Source organism: Callorhinus ursinus, unplaced genomic scaffold, assembly GCF_003265705.2.
Source record: "Callorhinus ursinus isolate GAN/ISIS: 27379988/994484 unplaced genomic scaffold, GSC_fseal_2.0 scaffold18, whole genome shotgun sequence".
NCBI classification, from domain to species: domain Eukaryota; kingdom Metazoa; phylum Chordata; class Mammalia; order Carnivora; family Otariidae; genus Callorhinus; species Callorhinus ursinus.
Window position 1 is genome coordinate 3849869 of NW_027397080.1, and position 18670 is coordinate 3868538.

At 46.5% G+C, this 18670-nt stretch overlaps 1 protein-coding gene across 1 annotated transcript in view; it reads right to left on the bottom strand.

The window, feature by feature from the left end:
• Positions 1-2607: 2607 nt before the first annotated feature.
• The window catches only part of RIMKLA (ribosomal modification protein rimK like family member A), a 38130-nt gene continuing 22067 nt past the window's right edge, over positions 2608-18670 (bottom strand). The window contains exons 4-5 of the mRNA XM_025856620.2: positions 13034-13237; positions 2608-10865 (exon numbers count right to left, since the gene is read on the bottom strand). Of these exons, the coding sequence (XP_025712405.1) occupies positions 10375-10865; positions 13034-13237 (695 nt within the window). The 3' untranslated portion in view covers positions 2608-10374. The remainder of the gene's footprint in view (positions 10866-13033; positions 13238-18670) is intronic.

Here is an 18670-nt window from a genome sequence, read left to right on the forward strand (position 1 = left end):
GCATGGCGCACTCAGGCAAGGAGCCCTGGAAGAGGAGAGGGTCTGTGAAGGGAGAAGAGTGTGCATTCAGACTGGGGCAGGGCGAGTTTGAGGAACTGGTGAGACATTCCTGGAGAGGTGAAAAGAGCGTACAATATGGCATTAAGAAAAGAAACCTAGGTTCGAGAGAGAAAGTTGAGAGTACCACGCAGAACACGAGGGAAATAGAGGAGATCACCCGCGGAAGAAAAGAGAGACAAGGAATTGCCCCCAAACCAAAGGAACCTAGCAGAGGAAGCTGCGATAATTTCAGATTTCTCCAGAATGTTCGTGCAAAAAAATCCCCTTGTACCTTTCACCCAGATCCCCCAAATGTTAACATTTTATCACAGTTGCTTTATCATTTTTCCTCTCTATATATTCACCATTTTCCAAACCACTGGAAAGTAAGTTGCGGACCTGATGCCCCTTTACCCCCCAACACTGAATGTGTATTTTCCAAAAACAAAGACATGCTCTTATAGGTGCTCATCAGTACAATCATCAAAATCAGGAAATTAACATGGATATGACACTATCAGATAATAAAATAGAGACCTCATTCCAGATTTCACCAATTGTCTTCATGTAATTACTTAAAAAGAAAATCTCCGAGCAGGCGGGGCATCAGCTGCCCCGTGTCTCTCCTCAGGGCTGTGCCCTCAGAGGTGACACAACGTCAGATGTTCTGTCCGGTATCCCAGGAGGAACACAACCCAGATTTTCTAACACACGAAGAGGCCCAGGCTCTTTGGGAGATCTGAAGAGCTGTGATTCCCCGAGGCTGGTGAAAGAGGGAACCGCAGTGGAGTGGGCGCCACCGTGACAGCCGGGCGGCGCCAGCAGCTGGGAGGCTGCGTGGGTCTCGGGGGAAGACAACGGGAGCCTGGGAAATAGAAGGGGGCTTCGTCGGCTTGTTCCTCGAGGAGAGGAAATCCCAAGATCCAACAGCTTGGGAAGGTGTCTGTAGCCAGCTGGTGGCCCTCCAGTGGTGTCTCCGCTGTGGGCATGGTTTGTGCTGGAGCCAAAGTCGGGAGGGCAGGGAAACCGTCACCACCCTTTCCCATGCACCTCCTGCCCCATCGAATACCCTGGCCCACAGAGCAGCCAGACGGAGTTCTTTGTGAGACGACTAGGGGAATTTGACATAGAATGGGAAGTAGATGGTACCAAGAGATTATTGTTAGTTTTTTTAGACGTGGTAAAGACATAAGGAAGTGTCCTCTTTTAAAAAAGATACATGCTGGGGTGCCTGGGTGGCTCAGTCGGTGAAGCATTGGACTCTTGATCTCAGCTCAGATCTTGATCTCAGGGTTGTGAGTTCAAGCCCTGCATTGGAGGCTGATTGTGGAGCCTACTTAAAAAATTAAAAAAAGAAGACGCACGCTCTTGGAGAATGCAGGGGAGAAAAAGATGTGGTGTGTGGGATTTTTTAAATGCATAAAGAAAATAAATGACTAGATGCAGTAAAAATAGAAAATTTTGGTAATTTATTTTTTTTAAGATTTTATTTATTTATTTGATAGAGAGAGACACAGCGAGAGAGGGAACCCAGGGAGAGGGAGAAGCAGGCTTCCCGCCAAGCAGGGAGCCTGATGCGGGGCTCGATCCCAGGACCCTGGGATCATGACCTGAGCCGAAGGCAGACGCTTAACGACTGAGCCACCCAGGCGCCCCGAAAATTTTGGTAATTTAAAATCTGGATGGTTTACTAAACTATTTTCTCTACTTCTGTGTCCTTTGAAGATTTTCATATAATATGAAAAGAATAAGGGCGCCTGGGTGGCTCAGTTGATTGGGCATCTGCCTTCGGCTCAGGTCATGATCCCAGGGTCCCGGGATCAAGCCCCACATTGGGCTCCCTGCTCAGCGGGGAGTCGGCTTCCCCCTCTCCCTCTGCTGCTCCCCTTGGTTGTGGTGTTCTCTCTCTCTCTATCAAATAGATTAAAATCTTTTAAAAATTAATAAAATAAAATAAAAAGAATAAAAAGAAACATCAAAGGACATACGAGTGGTTTGGGGAACAGCCTTAGTTCAAGGGTCTCAGGCCTGGTGCTGACCAGAGTGAGTTGCTAAAGGTCTTATCACTGGTCCCAGGAAGGCCTGTGAAATCTCATGCAAACACACAGGTCCCGGGGGCTCAGCCTCACCCGGGAGCCTCCTTCAGGTGGGCCCACAGATTCTTTCTGTCCCCTGGGGCCCGTACTGTGCCACATGGTCATTGTTAATGGCTTCTTGCTCTCACTTGCTCTTCGAATCTCAATTCACATGTCAGCCCAGGAGAGCTCATGGAGCAGGCCCATGACAAGCTCATACCATATGCATTAGTATTTTCCTCCATCATCTTGACAGTTGAGAGCTGGCAATATTACAATTCAGACGACACTCTGCGTTTGAAAGGAAAATTATGGTTTTTCAGAATGCAGCTGGTGTGCGAATGAATAGGATAAAGTATCTGTGAAGATTTTCCCTCATTTTATGATATGAAAATAATAAAATGTAGCTTCAGCATGTGGTCCTTACTTAAAAAGAACAACCAAAAGGCACAGAGTTGGGGGAACAAAGGCAAACAAAGCATCTTGTCCCACAGTAATAATTTTAATAAAAAGCAAAGACAGCAAAACAATCATTTATAAATGATTTCTTCCCTGTTGGAGAAGTTAACACTGTTATTGCTGTAGAAACCACTTGGAAATGAGCTCTCTCAATGCCTAGTTAAGACATATTCCTTGTAGCACATTTTCAGCTTGCCGGTTAGGCAGGGGAAACGACAATTCACTTTCCTGGAGGGGAACTGAGCCGAAGTACCCACCCGCAGTGTGACAGAACTCACAAATCACTCCAGAAGTTTAGGAGCAAATGAAACACGTTTCTCACGTGTGGAAAACAGAGGCAAGACAAAACAAGCGGAGAAGCAGCGTTTTCAAGCATTTTTCTTGGCCAGTTCTGCACATTCTACCAGGACACCTGCTTCAAGAAATCCATCACCCAGGCGAACCTCCCCAGAACGAGGTGTTTCAATGCTCATGTGGCTCCATGTCTTTCTCGGTCACCAAGTAGCAGTGGGATGCTGCTAAATGTTTCGCAACCAGCCCTCCAGGGGTAGAAACTTGATATATGGCATCTGCCCATCTCGGGGGCTGGGGGGGTAAGATATCCTACTAGGGCTGATGTCAAGTCACCAACGTGATGTCACTGAACGGTGGCGTTTGCAGAGACTCGCAGCAACATGCCCTTCATCTCTTCATCGCAGGACATTTCCGAGAGCGTAACCTCGAGAGCATGGATAATAGAAAAATGTAGTAAAATAATTGCAAAGTGATGAGTTTTGAGTATTTAATACCTATATTTTTAACTTTATTTTTTGTAATATACTTTCATTATAGGTTGATATCATTTCATTTTTCTAAAAAATGATGGCTGTGTTTGAGAGCCAGCTCACTAAATTCCTGCAAAATGCTCATGATCCCCTCCCCTGGGCCAGAGCGAGCAGGCTCCAGCGCCCCACTGGCACAGGGGCACCCCTTCCGGGGGGATAACACCAAACACCTGCCGAATCCTGTCTTCAGAGAGACCTCTGTTGGTTATGTGGAGGGATTGAGAGCCCTGCTCTCCTTACAGGAGATGAGCATTCTTTCCAGACAGGACATTCTGGGAGCCTCCCTCGGGACAGGTGCAGGACAGCAGGAAAATGAGCCACTTGATTGGCTACTTCCATCTGATCTCAGGGCTGTCGGCCCCACCAAGTCCAGATGGTGCTGTTGCACTATTGGAGCTCCCTGCACAGCCCTGGCCTCCTGCACTCCCCTCACCCTCTGTTTGACGGATTACATGCAAATCCCTGGCACCTCCTCCTTCTATCTGATGCAAAGCCAGCCAACCTCATGCAGGAAAAACCAGGTGCTAAATTGCCCAAGGTCAGGCTGCTCACCAGGTTTTGCAGCCTCCTAGTCATCCGAGGCAGCCTTTCCTTCAAATACAGCATTAAGCCAAATGCATCATCTAGATCTCACACTGTAGCATCCTAGATCTCAAGGACGGACGGAACCTCCCAATTGTGAAGCCTGGACCACGGCATGCACAAGCAGCCGCCAGCCCTCCTCGCCCTCCCAGCCGTAAAGCTGCTGTCTGCCGGCTCTCCTCCCTTGGCCCCAAGCCACGATCACGGGCACAAGCTGCCTGTGATTGCTGACAGTGGGAAGGATGCTGCGGAAAGCTAGGCATGTGGCTCAGTGCTTCACATTCACGACTGTGTTTACTTATCACGTTTATAGGTAGAGAAACGAAGATGTGGCAAGATGAAACGACTCTCCCGAGGTCACACAAGCTATAGGTTTTGGAGTCAGGATTGGCACCAGGGGTGTCTAACTCAAACTGGCATTATTGACGTTAGCCCGTGTTGCCTGCCAGAGAGCGTGAAGACCCTGACGGTGGGGACTCTGGTTGTTGAGATGCCTGCGTAGCGTCGTACGAGTCAAAAATGTATCACCTTGAGAGTTCCTCTTGAGGGAGCCACCTTTGTTTAGGAAAATGCCCTTAATAAGCCACCCAAACGGGGAAGGGGAAATCTCAAAGGTAAGGGCGTTGGCAGGAATCAAGTTAAGAAAAGGACTGGCGGGCACCTGGGCGGCTCAGTTGGTTAAGCGACTGCCTTCGGCTCAGGTCATGATCCTGGAGTCCCGGGATCGAGTCCCGCATCGGGCTCCCTGCTCAGTGGGGAACCTGCTTCTCCCTCTGACCCTACCCCCTCTCATGCACTCTCACTCTCTCTCTCTCAAATAAATAAATAAAATCTAAAAGAAAAGAAAAGAAAAGGACTGGCCATACTGCTGTACAGGAGAATGTAAATGGATTTGGTTTGTCCCAAGTAGGGAGACAGGTACTTGTGGGGTGGAAGGTGATGGGTTCCTCAGTGGTGTATCCAAAGAACACTTTATGAAGGGCGTACCGTGTCTGCATTGCTGTAATGTCTTCTGTTTCCTCCCACGTCATTGAAACACACGTGTGCCCACACACACGGGTGCATTTGAATTTTGTTGTGTGTGGAAATGGGAGAACTGATCTTCGTGTCTTTGATGGACCACAGGGAGGAGACCCCATCGTTGCTTAAAATGAGGTAGCAGAAGTCTGGTGTCAGCTGTGGCGGCCAAAACGTGAGCGCCTTAGAGATCACAGACATCCAAAGGCCCAATTACTGGACGTGCCCGGATCTCAAGGGCTATGTGGGCCTCGGCTGACATATGGGCGTCAAGAGGGAAGAATCTGGCCTAGTGGCTGGCTGCAGGTGAATGTGCTGTGGAACTGAAGTGGGAGGACACTTTTGACTTTGTGGCTCATTGCAGTTGGAACATGTGCATCAAGCAGGATCCCCCTGAAGGAGTGCCCGATGGGAGAAGTTTGGGACCTTCAAGCCCTTGACCTTCACGGAGGCCCACAAAGGCCTCCATACATCCAAGACATTCTGCAGTGGGGAAATGCCAGCCAAGTTGGCACCAAGGGAGCCTTCAGCCAGCTCGGCAGGGGCCTTGCCCCCTCATCCATCACTGATGGTGTGAGGTGGGGCTAAATGGTCTTGGCCGGTCTGAGGGCGCAGGCCATATGCCAGCTTGTACCCTAGAAATCTCCTATGTGCCCCTAGGGCTCTCATTTAAGGCCATCCAAGAGGTGAAGCCTTCTGAGCTGGCACATCAACACCACGTGGATCCAGAGCAGAGGCTCAGCGGGAGAAAGGGCAGAGGGTGAGTCCAGGATGACAGCAAGTGCTAAGCACCATGGAAAAACAGAGCCACCTCTGGCAGCATGCTAAACCAGAACGGGGACTCGGACTGCCCGCATCCCAGCCCTGCTGCTGACTAGCTAAGTGATCTTGGCCTCTGGGATTCACATCCTCTGTCTATAAAATGGGGGGACTGAATTGGTGTCCAGAGTGCTGTTATTCCTTTGTCCTCGAATCTGGTTTAATGGGGTGCCTGAGTGGTTCAGTTGGTTAAGCATCTGCCTCAGGCTCAGGTCATGATCCCAGGGTCCCTGCTCAGCGGGGAGTCTGCTTCTCTCTCTCCCTATGCCCCTCCCCCCGGCTCATGCTCACTCTCTCTCTCTCCATTTCTCTCAAATAAATAAAATACTAAAAAAACAAATCTGGCTTGGTGGGTGACTTTCTCAGTGTCACCTCGGAGCCCAGTGAACACAAAATGGCACAGCGAGACTACCAAACAGGGTTGGGGAGGCCAGCACAGGGCCCAGGAGAGTGCCACACGTTGGCACGGGAACCACACCTGCAGAAGGAAGCTGAAAATCTTGAAGGAACAAAGTTGTCGTACTCAGCTGTGTGTTTTAAGAAGGGAGGGCTGCAGGGTCTGGCCAGAGACTTGGAATGGAAGCATAATATGGTTTTCAGGAACAATTCCAACAACATATTCCTGAGATGGGGGGGGGAGGGGGTCTTCCAAGTAAAAGCATTTTAAATCATGATCTGATCTCGAGTCTCAGAGAAAGTAAAAAACAGCACGAGGCTTGCTATTAGGCTGTAGCAGCAGATGGAAGAACACGAGCTTTGGACAGTGACAGAGATGACTGCTGTCAGGGCTCGTCCCCAAACATCTGCACAGACAGCAAATAGAAGCCTCACCTACAGGTGCAAAAGAAAGTATTAAGCTGAGGTTCCCTGTTCTACTGGCTTTGGATTCACTCTGACGTGGCTCCTTAGACCCACCTCAGAGCACTGTGGCTCCAGGCCTGCCTGCACACAGTTTTCTGCAGAAGGGCCAGCTGTTACTCGGGGGACCCTGGAGCCCCCAGCAAGCTGCTTCCATCTCCCCTGGGCTTGCATCAAGACCAGCATTCATCTGGACTTAAGGAAGGGCTGAGGCATGTCTCTCCCACTTCCTCAAGGCCGATGAGAATCTACGTAATTTATTTTCTTTATACAGAAGTTTCAAAGACCCCTACCTCTAATGAATATGTGTGCATGATTCTTTCATTTGAACAACCCCCAGAAGAGCCATTTCTTCTTCGTTCCCCCTGGAATTCCAAATTATCCCAATTTCTTATTCCTTCCGCTGAAACGTCACAAAACTATCCAAGACCTTTCTCCTTCCCTTTCCTCCTCACCCCATCCGCAGCTATCACGGAATCCCCTCTTGGCTGGGAGCAATGAGTCTGCAATGGTGATAGGAAGAGCTTATAATCCACTTACACTGTTTCATCAGGTTTTAAAGACCTAAAGCCCCCAACCCACATTCTCACAAACCCGGACCCCACAGCAATCAGACAGATAGCATGAAGACATTTTTCCCAAGTGCAGAATCATATATATTCTGAGTGACGGAGCTATTGGCATTCAAGTTTTGACCAGTTTCAAGATGCTACTATCAGGTAATGGGAAGACCATATACAGACACTGCAATTTATGTTACATAAGGAAGACTGTTAGTTGATATAGGAGAGTCAGGAGTTTCAGGTTATATACGATACATCCAGAAGGCTATGTGAATACACCCGAGAGCCTTACTCCTTTCAGGTGGTAAGGCCTCTAAGAAGCTGCATCCTTTTTCAGGCCCCCTACCACTGTTTAGTGTGCTAATGCCAAGAATTCATGGCCTCTTTCTTTGACTCCCTCAAGAGGAGGGATAATGAGAAACTTACAAAACCTGATGTGGGAGGTATTCTTCTACCACTTCCCACATGATGCACAGTCTCATTAATTAACTCACTTCAACCTCAAAGCACCCTCAAGCGGTAAACAGGCATCTCCCCTATTGGAAGAATGAAAACCCGGGAGGCAGAGCCTACCTGATTGTGCAAGGTTGTCAGCTCCTTAAGGGGAGAGCCAGAACCAGGAATTGGCTCTGCGTCCCACATCTCCTCTAGCAGGCCTTGCAGGCAGCTGTAATGAGTGTGGCCTAGACCCATGACCAAGGCTCACAGGGCCCATGGCGGGTATGGGAAATCTGGGGGGGGGGGGGTGTGCGTGCAGGGAGGTGGGAGCTGTGATCCACGTGTGATCCAGCTTTCTCTGCTTCCAGGCTGGGCTACATTTCAAGCAATGGTGCCAATGACTACAGATGTCACTAGCAGCTGGAAGACGGGCCCTCTTTGACAAATCTGGAAGCACCCTCTAGCTGCTCTGCTCGGGACAGGGCCTGCTAGCGTCCTTTCAGATAAAGTGGGGAGATTGGGCTTACACTGAACAGTGGGAATGAGTGAATGCAGCTTCCAGAAGGTCATCGCTTGGTTCAGATGTTTACGGAGAAAGCATATGGACAATTCCAACAAGAACAGACCTAGAACTATCCTTCTAAACCCACCCTGAGTGGTAAAGATAAGGTAAATGTCTTAACCTGCATAAAGGTGAAGTATTATCGTTTGTCAACTGTACAAGACACATTACTAGAGTTACAACTGAGTGGCATGCACCCTATGTTGGACTGCATTTAAACTACAATTGTGTAGTACAATATCTCCATTACATGGAGCCAAATGCTTTTCAATTGTCTGTTACTTGGTGAGATGTGCTTTTAGCCACAATATTTTAAAAGCCAATTTCTATTTAAATGTGTTGTGAAAAAATGTAATAGTTTTGACTTTATATACATTTTACATTTACAGCAGAGTAAATACAGGAATTTATACACCCAAATGGGTGTTGCTGCCTTCAAACTAGTCACCTTGGGAAGATGTATGTTTAGTCAGTGAAGCTGACCTTGACTCAGACTATTTCTAGAGCCTTCCTTGGAAACTGTCCACTTGTAAGCTTCCTCGTTGTTGTCCTTTGTGGGTAGATTTATGTTTTGAGGGATGATTTTGTTTTTTTGTTTTTTTGGTTTTTTTTTTAACAGCCAAAGAGCATTAGAAAATAAGTCTGATAGATAAAATGGGTGATGGAGCTTGGGACTGCCTGTGGGGAGGAGTGGTATAAAATCTGAAGTCTGACTGTAAGGCTGTAAGGCCTCTTCCCTTGCATGGCTTCAGAGGGAATTCCAAAGAGGAATTCTATCTGTTCTCGGCTCATGCAGTATCACAGCCCACGGGTATGGTCTCCCGAGGAAGTAACACAGATTGTGGTAACTCTTGAGTGCTTACGTTTGAGTGTATTTGGTTAAAAAGGGAGCCTTGCTCATTCTCGTCCTACTTCATATAAGCAGAGATGGAAAACTCCATCTCCATGATTTCACCCAAGGGAAGGATCATCATCTACTGCTTAAAGAGTTAAAATGAAAAGCACTTGGTGTCCTGTCTACGTTACCCAGCCCCTCCTCCCCCTAAACGTGCAATGAGTAATTCCTGAGTCTCCCCAGTTTGGAAAAAGTGGGTAAGGACAGGTCTCTGGAACCTGGCTAGGACTAGGGGTCAAGGGGGTCAGAGTGTTTCCGGCGGCTCTACCTGCCCAACAGGCCCACAACGCCAACGCATACAAGACAGCCTTCTACAGCTAAGCGGTACACAAAGTTTTAGGAGAGAAGGGGGAAAATGATTATCTTCCAGTAGCTTCCTATGATAAAAACCCACTGGCTTCTGGATGACAAATGAACAGAGTCTACTGACAAGAAAGTTCATGGTGTTCAATTCTAGTGCACGCGTAAGAAATAAAGTGTGTGGCCACTAGCTCACTGAAGTGCATTTCCAGCTGAGGCCAAAGGCAGCAAAGGTGCAAAAGGCTGCTGGGGCTGGCGTTAGTTGAAGCAGGGTCTAGAAGTTCAGAGTGGCGAAGCAATTTGTAGAAAGCCCCAGTTACGCAGCAGGGTATCTGCCAACCGGTGAATCAAATAATGTTCGGTCTCAAACTTTCTACAAAGTGCTTCATCGAAAATGCTAATGAGGAAGCTCCCTAAAACACCATATCCTGAGTGTCAGAGAAATATGGCCAAGATGGTGATTGACGGGGAGCACAGACTGAACTGTGTATTCTTCAAGCATCACACACACGCACTTAGCGAAGAGCCATGTAACTGCAGTCACATTCCTTCTCTTCTGCACCCGCCTGCCTCCGGGGGTGGCTCCTGAGTGCAGCACTTCCGGGAGCCGGTCTGAGTTCATGGGCTCTGCTAGAAACAGCCAGAAGCAGCAGCTCCCAGGCAGTGCCTTAAAAGTCAGCCGTAGCATTCAAGTGCTCGCGGCAGACATCGGTCTCAAGTCGATCGCCCGGGATGTTGCTCTTGGTGAGTGTTTTCATATTAGTGTCTGTAAAAACCACAAAGCTAAGCTGTTTGCTTAAATCATCGTTAGAAAGAATGCTGAGTGCCCAGATGGGATTTTCTAGTTTCTGTGCAAATGAAATCACATTAGTCTGGATTTTATTCACTCAAAACTATAGGGAAGCAGTAGGATTTGGTTTAAATGCTGCCAAAAAGCAGGAATTCACTTAAGTTTTAATTCTGAAGCAATCCTGTTGTTAATGTTGTAGCCAGGTTCGGGCAGCATGGGGGGCGGGGCCCCCGTTGTGCTCACTGAGGAATCCCGGATCTCTCCCAGTTCAGGCTCACTCTCGCTAGAGGTAGACCCATTGTTGATGGCGTAGACGCTCTCCGCAACTCCCTGAGCTGAAGCGCAGCCATCTGGCTCTTTCTTCTCCCTGGGACTAGACAGTCCTGGGAGGACAGCCATCTTGCCAGTCTGCCTATTGGGCAGCAAGGACATGGTGTAGTCCGCGATGATGCCACCCACATCTAAATTGCATGCCTGGTCAAAGGCTAGGAAGCCGACGTTGGCGTTTGCCTCACACACCACAAAGGAGCCATCATCCATGATGAGGAGATCGATGCCACAGAAGTCCATGCCCAGGATGTTGGACACCTGAATGGCCAACTGCTTGCCTTGCTCTGTCAGCGGGCACATGACGCCCACACCGCCTGTAGGAAAAGCACAGTGACATAATGGTGATATCAGACACCAAGGACACAATGACCCTTCAAAGAAGAGATGGGGCCATACTGAGGAGGGGCAGGGAGACAGGCATTCTTATTACTCACAGAAGATCTGCTTGGAAATCAGGACGCCCTTTGGGAAAACAATAGGGTCATTTCTTATCTAAGAGTTTGTAAAATGTTTATTTCCTCTGACCTACCACTAAGGAAATAATCTTATGTAATGGAAAAAAGCTTTATGCACCAAGATGTTGATGGTAGGGTTATTTAAAATACTGGAAAATCAAAATCCTGGGACATAATAGGCACTCACTAAACATCTGTTGATAAGTAAATGAAAAACTACAAATATCTCGCAATAGAGGAAAGCAGCATATTTTACAATCATGAATAATAATGCTCGTAGAGCGTTGGTGATCCCATGGAAAAATATTTGGAAGGATTTAAGACTGTGCAGCATGACCACAATTGTACAAAAAGATATTGCCGGAAAGAACAATATAGCAATGTTAATAATGCCTGTCTTTAAAGGGTGGGATTAATGATAAATACCTTTTTTATTGGGCTTTGCCGTGTTTTCCTAATTTTCTACGTGATAATGGATTCCTTTTGTACAGAAAAAGCAAAATTAACATTACGTTGGGGCACCTGGGTGGCTCAGTCGGTTAAGCATCGGACTCTTGATTTCAGCTCAGGTCATCATCTCAGGGTCGTGGGACTGAGCCCGGTGCCGGGCTCCACGCTCAGCACGGAGTCTACTTGGGATTCTCTCTCTCTGCCCCTCCCCCACCTCTAAAAAAGTAAATAAGTCTGTAAAATAAATTAACGTTATGTTTTAGGAAGAGGGAGATAGAAAGGCTTATGAGACAAAATCCTGTGCCAAAGAGAGTCTGACTGTCCTTACCTACTACAGAGTTAACCTCAGGTTTAATAGTCTCCTTGGAAAGACGTAAGACCTGTATTCTCAGGTCCAACAATGAATGCCTTCACTTTGACACTGTCCCTTCCCCACCTGTTAGAATGTATAAGGAAAAGGCTACAGAAGAGTTTTAGACTAGCTCACCAGGAAAAGCAACATGGGTAAATGGCAAAACCATCTGGTTCCTACCTCGCTAAAGAATGCATCTGATACGGTGACTAAAAAAGACAACATAATACCTGAGGTTCCACGTGGTGGCACCATACATGAAAATGAGATGTTGAGTACTTAGCACTGTGTGAACCTGAGCCTAGCATCTGCCCCCACCACAGCACTACATCCCAGGGTCTTGCAATGATCTGCTTTCAGGTCTTGTCTTCTGTGGGACCGTAAGCTGTCCCAGGGCAGGGACTCTCCCATTAACTGCGCTCTCATCGAGTCCACTCGTGGCAACGGCTCGACTGGTATTCGTGAAGGAAGGACCAAACTGGTGTCTCCACCTCTGTACTACTCACTAGCCTTGGTATGCTCACAGGGCCATTTAGGATGTAACCGTGGGCATTTTTCTTTCTTCTTATTACCAACATACACATTCATTCAATGAGGGTGACAATAGTTTTCTGTGATGGGGGCAAGATTTTATATCCCTCCTGGGACATCTCCACTCACCGTAACAGAAAACAAGACAAACAACAGCTTCAAGGGACGGAGTTACGCATTTGATCCAAATATAAACTGCAGCTTTCTAATTATATCGTACATATTAAGAAAAACACAGTCTTCAATTACAATGCAAAAGCAGGATACACTCTATCTTCTTTTATTGCCTCAGTGTAGACGCTCTTTATTTCTTGCCTTCCAAACTCCTCTGCCTCCTGTCTCATGCCTTCCATCCCTCCTCTACCCAGTGTCAGTTTTTCTCAAACATGGATCCTCATTTCACTCTCTGGTTTAAACCTGGCTGCTGAGTCCTAACACCTACCAGACAGGGTTCAATCTCAGTGTCCTGATACCCAGGCCTGACCTCTGTCACAGCACCCACACCAGTCTGTCCCTTTCCTGGGCTGCTTGCCGTGACAGGACAGGGCTTGTTTCTAATTCTTATCTGTGATCCTGGAGCCCAGCAGAGGATTTGACAAGATAGGAGGGATCGGTCCACATTTACCGAATGAGTGCAAACATCCTAATGAAAAATCCCTAGTGAAAAAATGGACTGTGAGCTCTTATACCTTACCGAGAGAGCAGTTGCTTTGCATCCGTCCATCTGTGGAGCAGCGAAGCATAGAGCCTATCACCCGGCCCCCTACCACCACCACCCGGATATCTTTGCCGTGTGACTCCTTCACATACTTCTGGAACAGGTAGGGCACATCATGGCGGATCAGATGGCAGATGTCTGAGAGGTGATGTTTATCTCTTGCAAGAAAAACAGCTTTTCCTTTAAGAAGAAAGACAAAGAGCAGGAGGAGTAGTTAAGAGAAGCCTCCGAACTGAGTCCTTGCCCTCCCATCTCCCTGTCCTACACAGCTGTCCGTTCTTTCTGAACTTGCCTTACCTCGGCCCCTTCTGTTCCTCTGACCAAACTCTCGCTTCTTATCAAATGGCCGCCGAACCTTATTTTCTCTTAGTTTTACTCACGTCCCTCTCCCTCTACCACAACTCTTTTTTCAGGATGGAATAATAATGTATTCCAGAAACACAGAGGAGAGGCCAAAATAAAATCCTAAGGATCTAGTCAATTCAATTCCAAAGCAGTCAGCATCTCCCATCACCCCAGGATGCTGATTAGGCAGAGTCCATCTCTAACCCACTTTGTTAATCCTCCAAAACCTCACACTAGGCTCGAAGTACAAAGCAGGTGTCAATCCATGTTTACAGAACATAATTAACTGAACACACTTTAGAGGAATTCCAAGGCTAGGTAGAGAGAGACCCACAAAAGGTAACTGCAATACAGCATGACAGAGCATTAAGAGAGGTGTATGCAAATGATATGGGAGTTCAAAGAGGGAGCCCCTGAAAGACTCCCTCCTCCTTTTAAACACAAGAAATTTATTATCTGGCTATACCTGTTTAATTCAATAATTAAAAAAAAGGAATGATCTATAGTTCTATTGCTATCTAGGGAAAGCATTCCTACTTGACTCCAAATCCTTCCTTTTCTGCTTGAATCACCAGTGCTTTTAAAATTATTTAGCCTCTGCTTTTCCATTTGCATATTAGCTGACAGATCTGAGTAGGAGTTCCTGATGAGTTTGCTCTGCAAATCTGACATGAGCACACCCAGTCTGAGCCTTCTTGTTAGCAAATATGGAACAAAGAGATGGTTTTCCTAAGATTTGTCTCACCACGTTATAAGGAGTGGGACCCTTCTGAAGTCTTAATAAAAAGAGTGATGGGGTATCAGCCCCTAGTGGCATAGAAGACTGAGAAGTAACCCCCCAACACATGTCTCCATCACTGAACATTTGGCAGCCGGAGATCCGGCATCTGACCACAGATGGCTGGGATTCAGGTATAGGCACTGGGGGTTCCCTGGATATTAGGTAGGATTTTCAGCAGAGATGGGGGCTCGATATAGGGACTTGGTTCCTTGGTTCCTGGCAGGTGGCAGGTTCTAATATGGGGTTTAGTCTGCAATTACTAAAGGAGCTACGGTGTTCAGGCACAGAGGAAAAAGGGGAAGGGGGATCACCTGCCCTGTGTGCCAAACACATTGTTTTTTTATTATTTCATTTACACTTCATATTAGCCCTGTGAAGCCATTAGGACAGAACAGTTACTTTTGTTTTACACTAGAGGGAAATAAAGGTCTACAAGATTAGTAACTTTCTCAAGGGCACAGCCTGTACCATTCCACTTCCTTCTTTAGATTTATTTCCAGATGTTATTTTTATTTACTTGAGAGAGAGAGTGAGAGAGAAGACACAAGAGGGTGTAGGGTCAGAGGGAGAAGCAGACTCCGAGCTGAGCAAGGAGCATTTCCATACACTAGGGTCTACCTACCACTGTAATTTGTTTACTCCCCATCCATTTTCCCTAAGATACTATGTGTTACACTAGCAATGAACAACCTGAAAACGAAATTAAGAACACAATCCCATTTACCAGAGTATCAAAAGGAAAAAAACATTAGGAATAAATTTAACCAAAGAAGTACAAGACTTATCGCTGAAAACTACAAAACACTTTTGAGAGAAATTAAAGAGCTAAATAAATGGAAAGATGTCCCATGTTCAGGGACCAGACGACTTAATATTGTTAAGATAGCAACACTCCTCCAACTGATCTACACAGTCCCCACCAAAAGTCTAACTTCCTTTTTTGCAGAAGTTGACGAGCTGATCCTAAAATTCATATGGAAAGGCAAGGATCCCAAATACCTAACACAATCTTGAAAAAAAGAATAAAGGGACAAAGTTGGAGCCCAACTTGCCAATTGCAAAACTTACTACAAAGTTACAGTCATGAAGACAGTGTGGCCTGCCATAAGAAGATAGACATACGGATCAATGGAATAGAACTGAGAGCCCAGAGTAGACCCTCACACAGATGGTCAGGTGGTTTTTTTTTTTTTTCAAGATTTTATTTATTTATTTGACAGAGAGAGACAGAGCGAGAGAGGGAACACAAGCAGGGGGAGTGGGAGAGGGAGAAGCAGGCTTCCTGCCGAGCAGGGAGCCCGACGCGGGGCTCGATCCCAGGACCCTGGGATCATGACCGGAGCCGAAGGCAGATGCCCAACGACTGAGCCACCCAGGTGCCCCAGTCAGGTGCTTTTTGACAAGAGTTACAAAAGCATCCAATGGAGGAAAGAACAGTCTTCAGCAAATAATACTGGGAAAACTGGATATCCACACGCAAACAAAGGAAGCTGGACTCCTTCATCACACCATATACAAAAATTAGCTCAAAATGGATCAAAGACCCAAAGGTAGGAGCTAAAACTATAAAATGCTTGCAAGGAAACGCAATTATCAGTCTGTGTGATCTTGGATTAAGTAGCCACAAAATGACATCTAAAAGCACAAGCCACTAAAGGAAAAAATAGATGAATCGAACTCCATCAAAATCAAAACCTTCTGTACATCCAAGGACACTATCAAGAAAGTAAAATGAGAACCTACAGGGTGGGGAAAAAACATGTTCAAATTATGTTCACACGTTGTGAACTCTTAAAAACTCAGCAATCAAAAGGGGTGCCTGGGTGGCGCAGTTGGTTGAGCATCCAACTCTTCCTGGCTTTGGCTCAGATCGTGATCTCAGGGTTGTGAGATTAAGCCCTGCGTTGGGCTCTGCACTCAGGAGTCTGCTTAGGATTCTCTGTCACTCTCCTTCTGCCCCCCACAAAATAAATAAATAAATCTTTAAAAAGAAAAAAAAAAACCCTCAGCAATAAAAACACCAGTAACCCAACTGAAAAGCGGGCAAAGGATTTGAATAAACAGTTGTCCAAAGATCTACAAATGTCCAGTAAACACATGAAAAGATGCTCAACATCACTAATCGTTAGGAAAACAGAAAGCAAAACCACGATAAGATGCCTCCTTCCACCCACTGGGATGGTGATAATAAAAACAAATCACATATTCGCAAGTTGCTAAAAGTTCTCATCATAAAAAAATTCTGTACAGTGATGGATGTTACCTAGACTTATTGTGCTGACCAATTTGCAATGTATACAAATATTGAATCATTATATTAATTAGACCTCAAAAAAGATTTTAAAAATTCATTTAAAAATAAATAATTAAAGTGGGCCCTTACATTACTAACACTTGGGAAACATGTATTTTGGCTTGTGGCTTGCTTTTATGGTGGAAGTATGGTGATTATTTGCTTAATTTGTCAAGGCAAAGAGGACATTCATATATGTATATTCTTTTTTTTTTTTAAGATTTTATTTATTTATTTGACAGAGACAGAGCGAGAGGGAACACAAGCAGGGGGAGTGGGAGAGGGAAAAGCAGTCTTCCCACGGAGCAGGGAGCCCGACGTGGGGCTTGATCCCATGACCCTGGAGATTATGACCCGAGCCGAAGGCAGACGCTTAATGACTGAGCCACCCAGGCGCCCCCATATATGTATATTCTAAGAGTTAGGCCTGCCCACTTTTCAGGCTACAAACGTTCAAATTAATATATACAATCAAAAAGTTAAAGAAAACCAATCATAACTAAAGGAGTGAATGAATAAAACAAGGATCAGGGAGGATGAAGAGAAATCAGAATGCTCGCACAATGCTGGTGGGCCTACAAAATGACATAACCATTGTGGAAAACAGTTTGGTAGTTCCTCTGAGGTTTAACATAGAGTTACAACCTGACCCCGCAATTCCTGGCTTAGGAAGGTACCCAAGAGAAATGAAAACATATGTCCACATAGAAACTCGTACACACATGTCCACAGCAGCATTACTCCTAACAGCCACAAAATGGAAACAACTCAGATGTCCATCGGCTGATGAGCAGATAAACAAAATGTAGGCTATCCACACAACAGACTATTGTTGAGGGATCAGAAGGAATGCAGTACTGATCCACGCTACAACATGGATGGCCCATGAAGATATCGTGCTAAGTCAAAGGAGCCAGACAAAAGGTCACATAGTGGATGATTCCACTGACATGAAATGTTCAAAATAGGCAAATCCATAGAAACAGAAAATAGATTAGTGGTTACCAGAGTCCAGGGAAGGCAAATGCGACTGACCCCTAAAAGGTACAGGGTTTCTTTTGGAATGGAAACGTTCCAAAACGAAATAGTGGCTATGGTTGTACACAATAGTGAATATACTAAAATCCACTAAACTGTACACTTAAAAGTGGTAAACTGTTATATGAATTACATCTCAATTTTTAAATTTTTTTATTTTTCTATTTTTAGAGAGAGAGCATGCAAGCGGGAGGGGGGGAACAGGGAGAGAGCATCTTAAGCAGGCTGCACGCCCAGCACGGAGCCTGACACAGGGCTCAATCTCATGACCCTGAGAACATGACCGGAGCTGAAATCAAGAGTTGGATGTTTAACCGACTGAGCCATCCAGGCACCCCTACATCTCAATTTTTAAAATGTTTGAAAATACCATGTATTTTATTTAATTTCCATTTATTGTCTGTCTTACCCTTCTACAATGAGAGCTCCTTGAGGACAGGAGATTTGTTTTGTTCCTTTCTGTATCCCCAGAGCCTACAACAGTGCCTGGCCCTCTGTGGGCACTCAAATATTAGTTGAATTCTCAATTATGTATATTTTAGCACAATAAAAAAAATTAGACATCGAACTTTAGCACTGTCGCATATCTATCTGAACAGCATTAAGGGGCCCACCTTGGCCCCCAGACTCATTCCTCTTTCTCCTCAACAGGAACCCTTGGTTCCCACAGGTTGCTTTGCTCACACCTGCTTCCGTATGTTCGCTTACTTACTTCCTCCAGTTTGAATTCCACACTCCAACTGAAGTCTCCTTCTCCTCCAGTGAGGCCTTCCCTGCCTCGTGGCCGAGCTGGCCCCCCCTGTCAGGCCCAAGCAGGCGCTGGGCCGGCCTGCCACAGAGGATATCACCCTGCAACGCAACCGTCTCTACTCCCTGCACACTGTAGCTCAAGAGCAGTGACCGAGTCTAGCTCATCTCACTGCCCAGTCCCTCCGGCACAGGAACTGCTCAGCACGTGTCTGTTTCGGGGGCCTCCCCTTACTGCAGATGCCCTGAGCATGGAAATGTGCCCCCTGGGTCGCATCAGGGAGCACCTGCCCCCACGCTGCGGGAAGACTTCCTGCTGCATGCATGCTCCTCTCCGTTACCAGTCCCTGCTCTGCACCGAGCGCTGCGGCAGGTCCCTGGGGCCGGGGAGGCTGGGGACCGGGTTCCC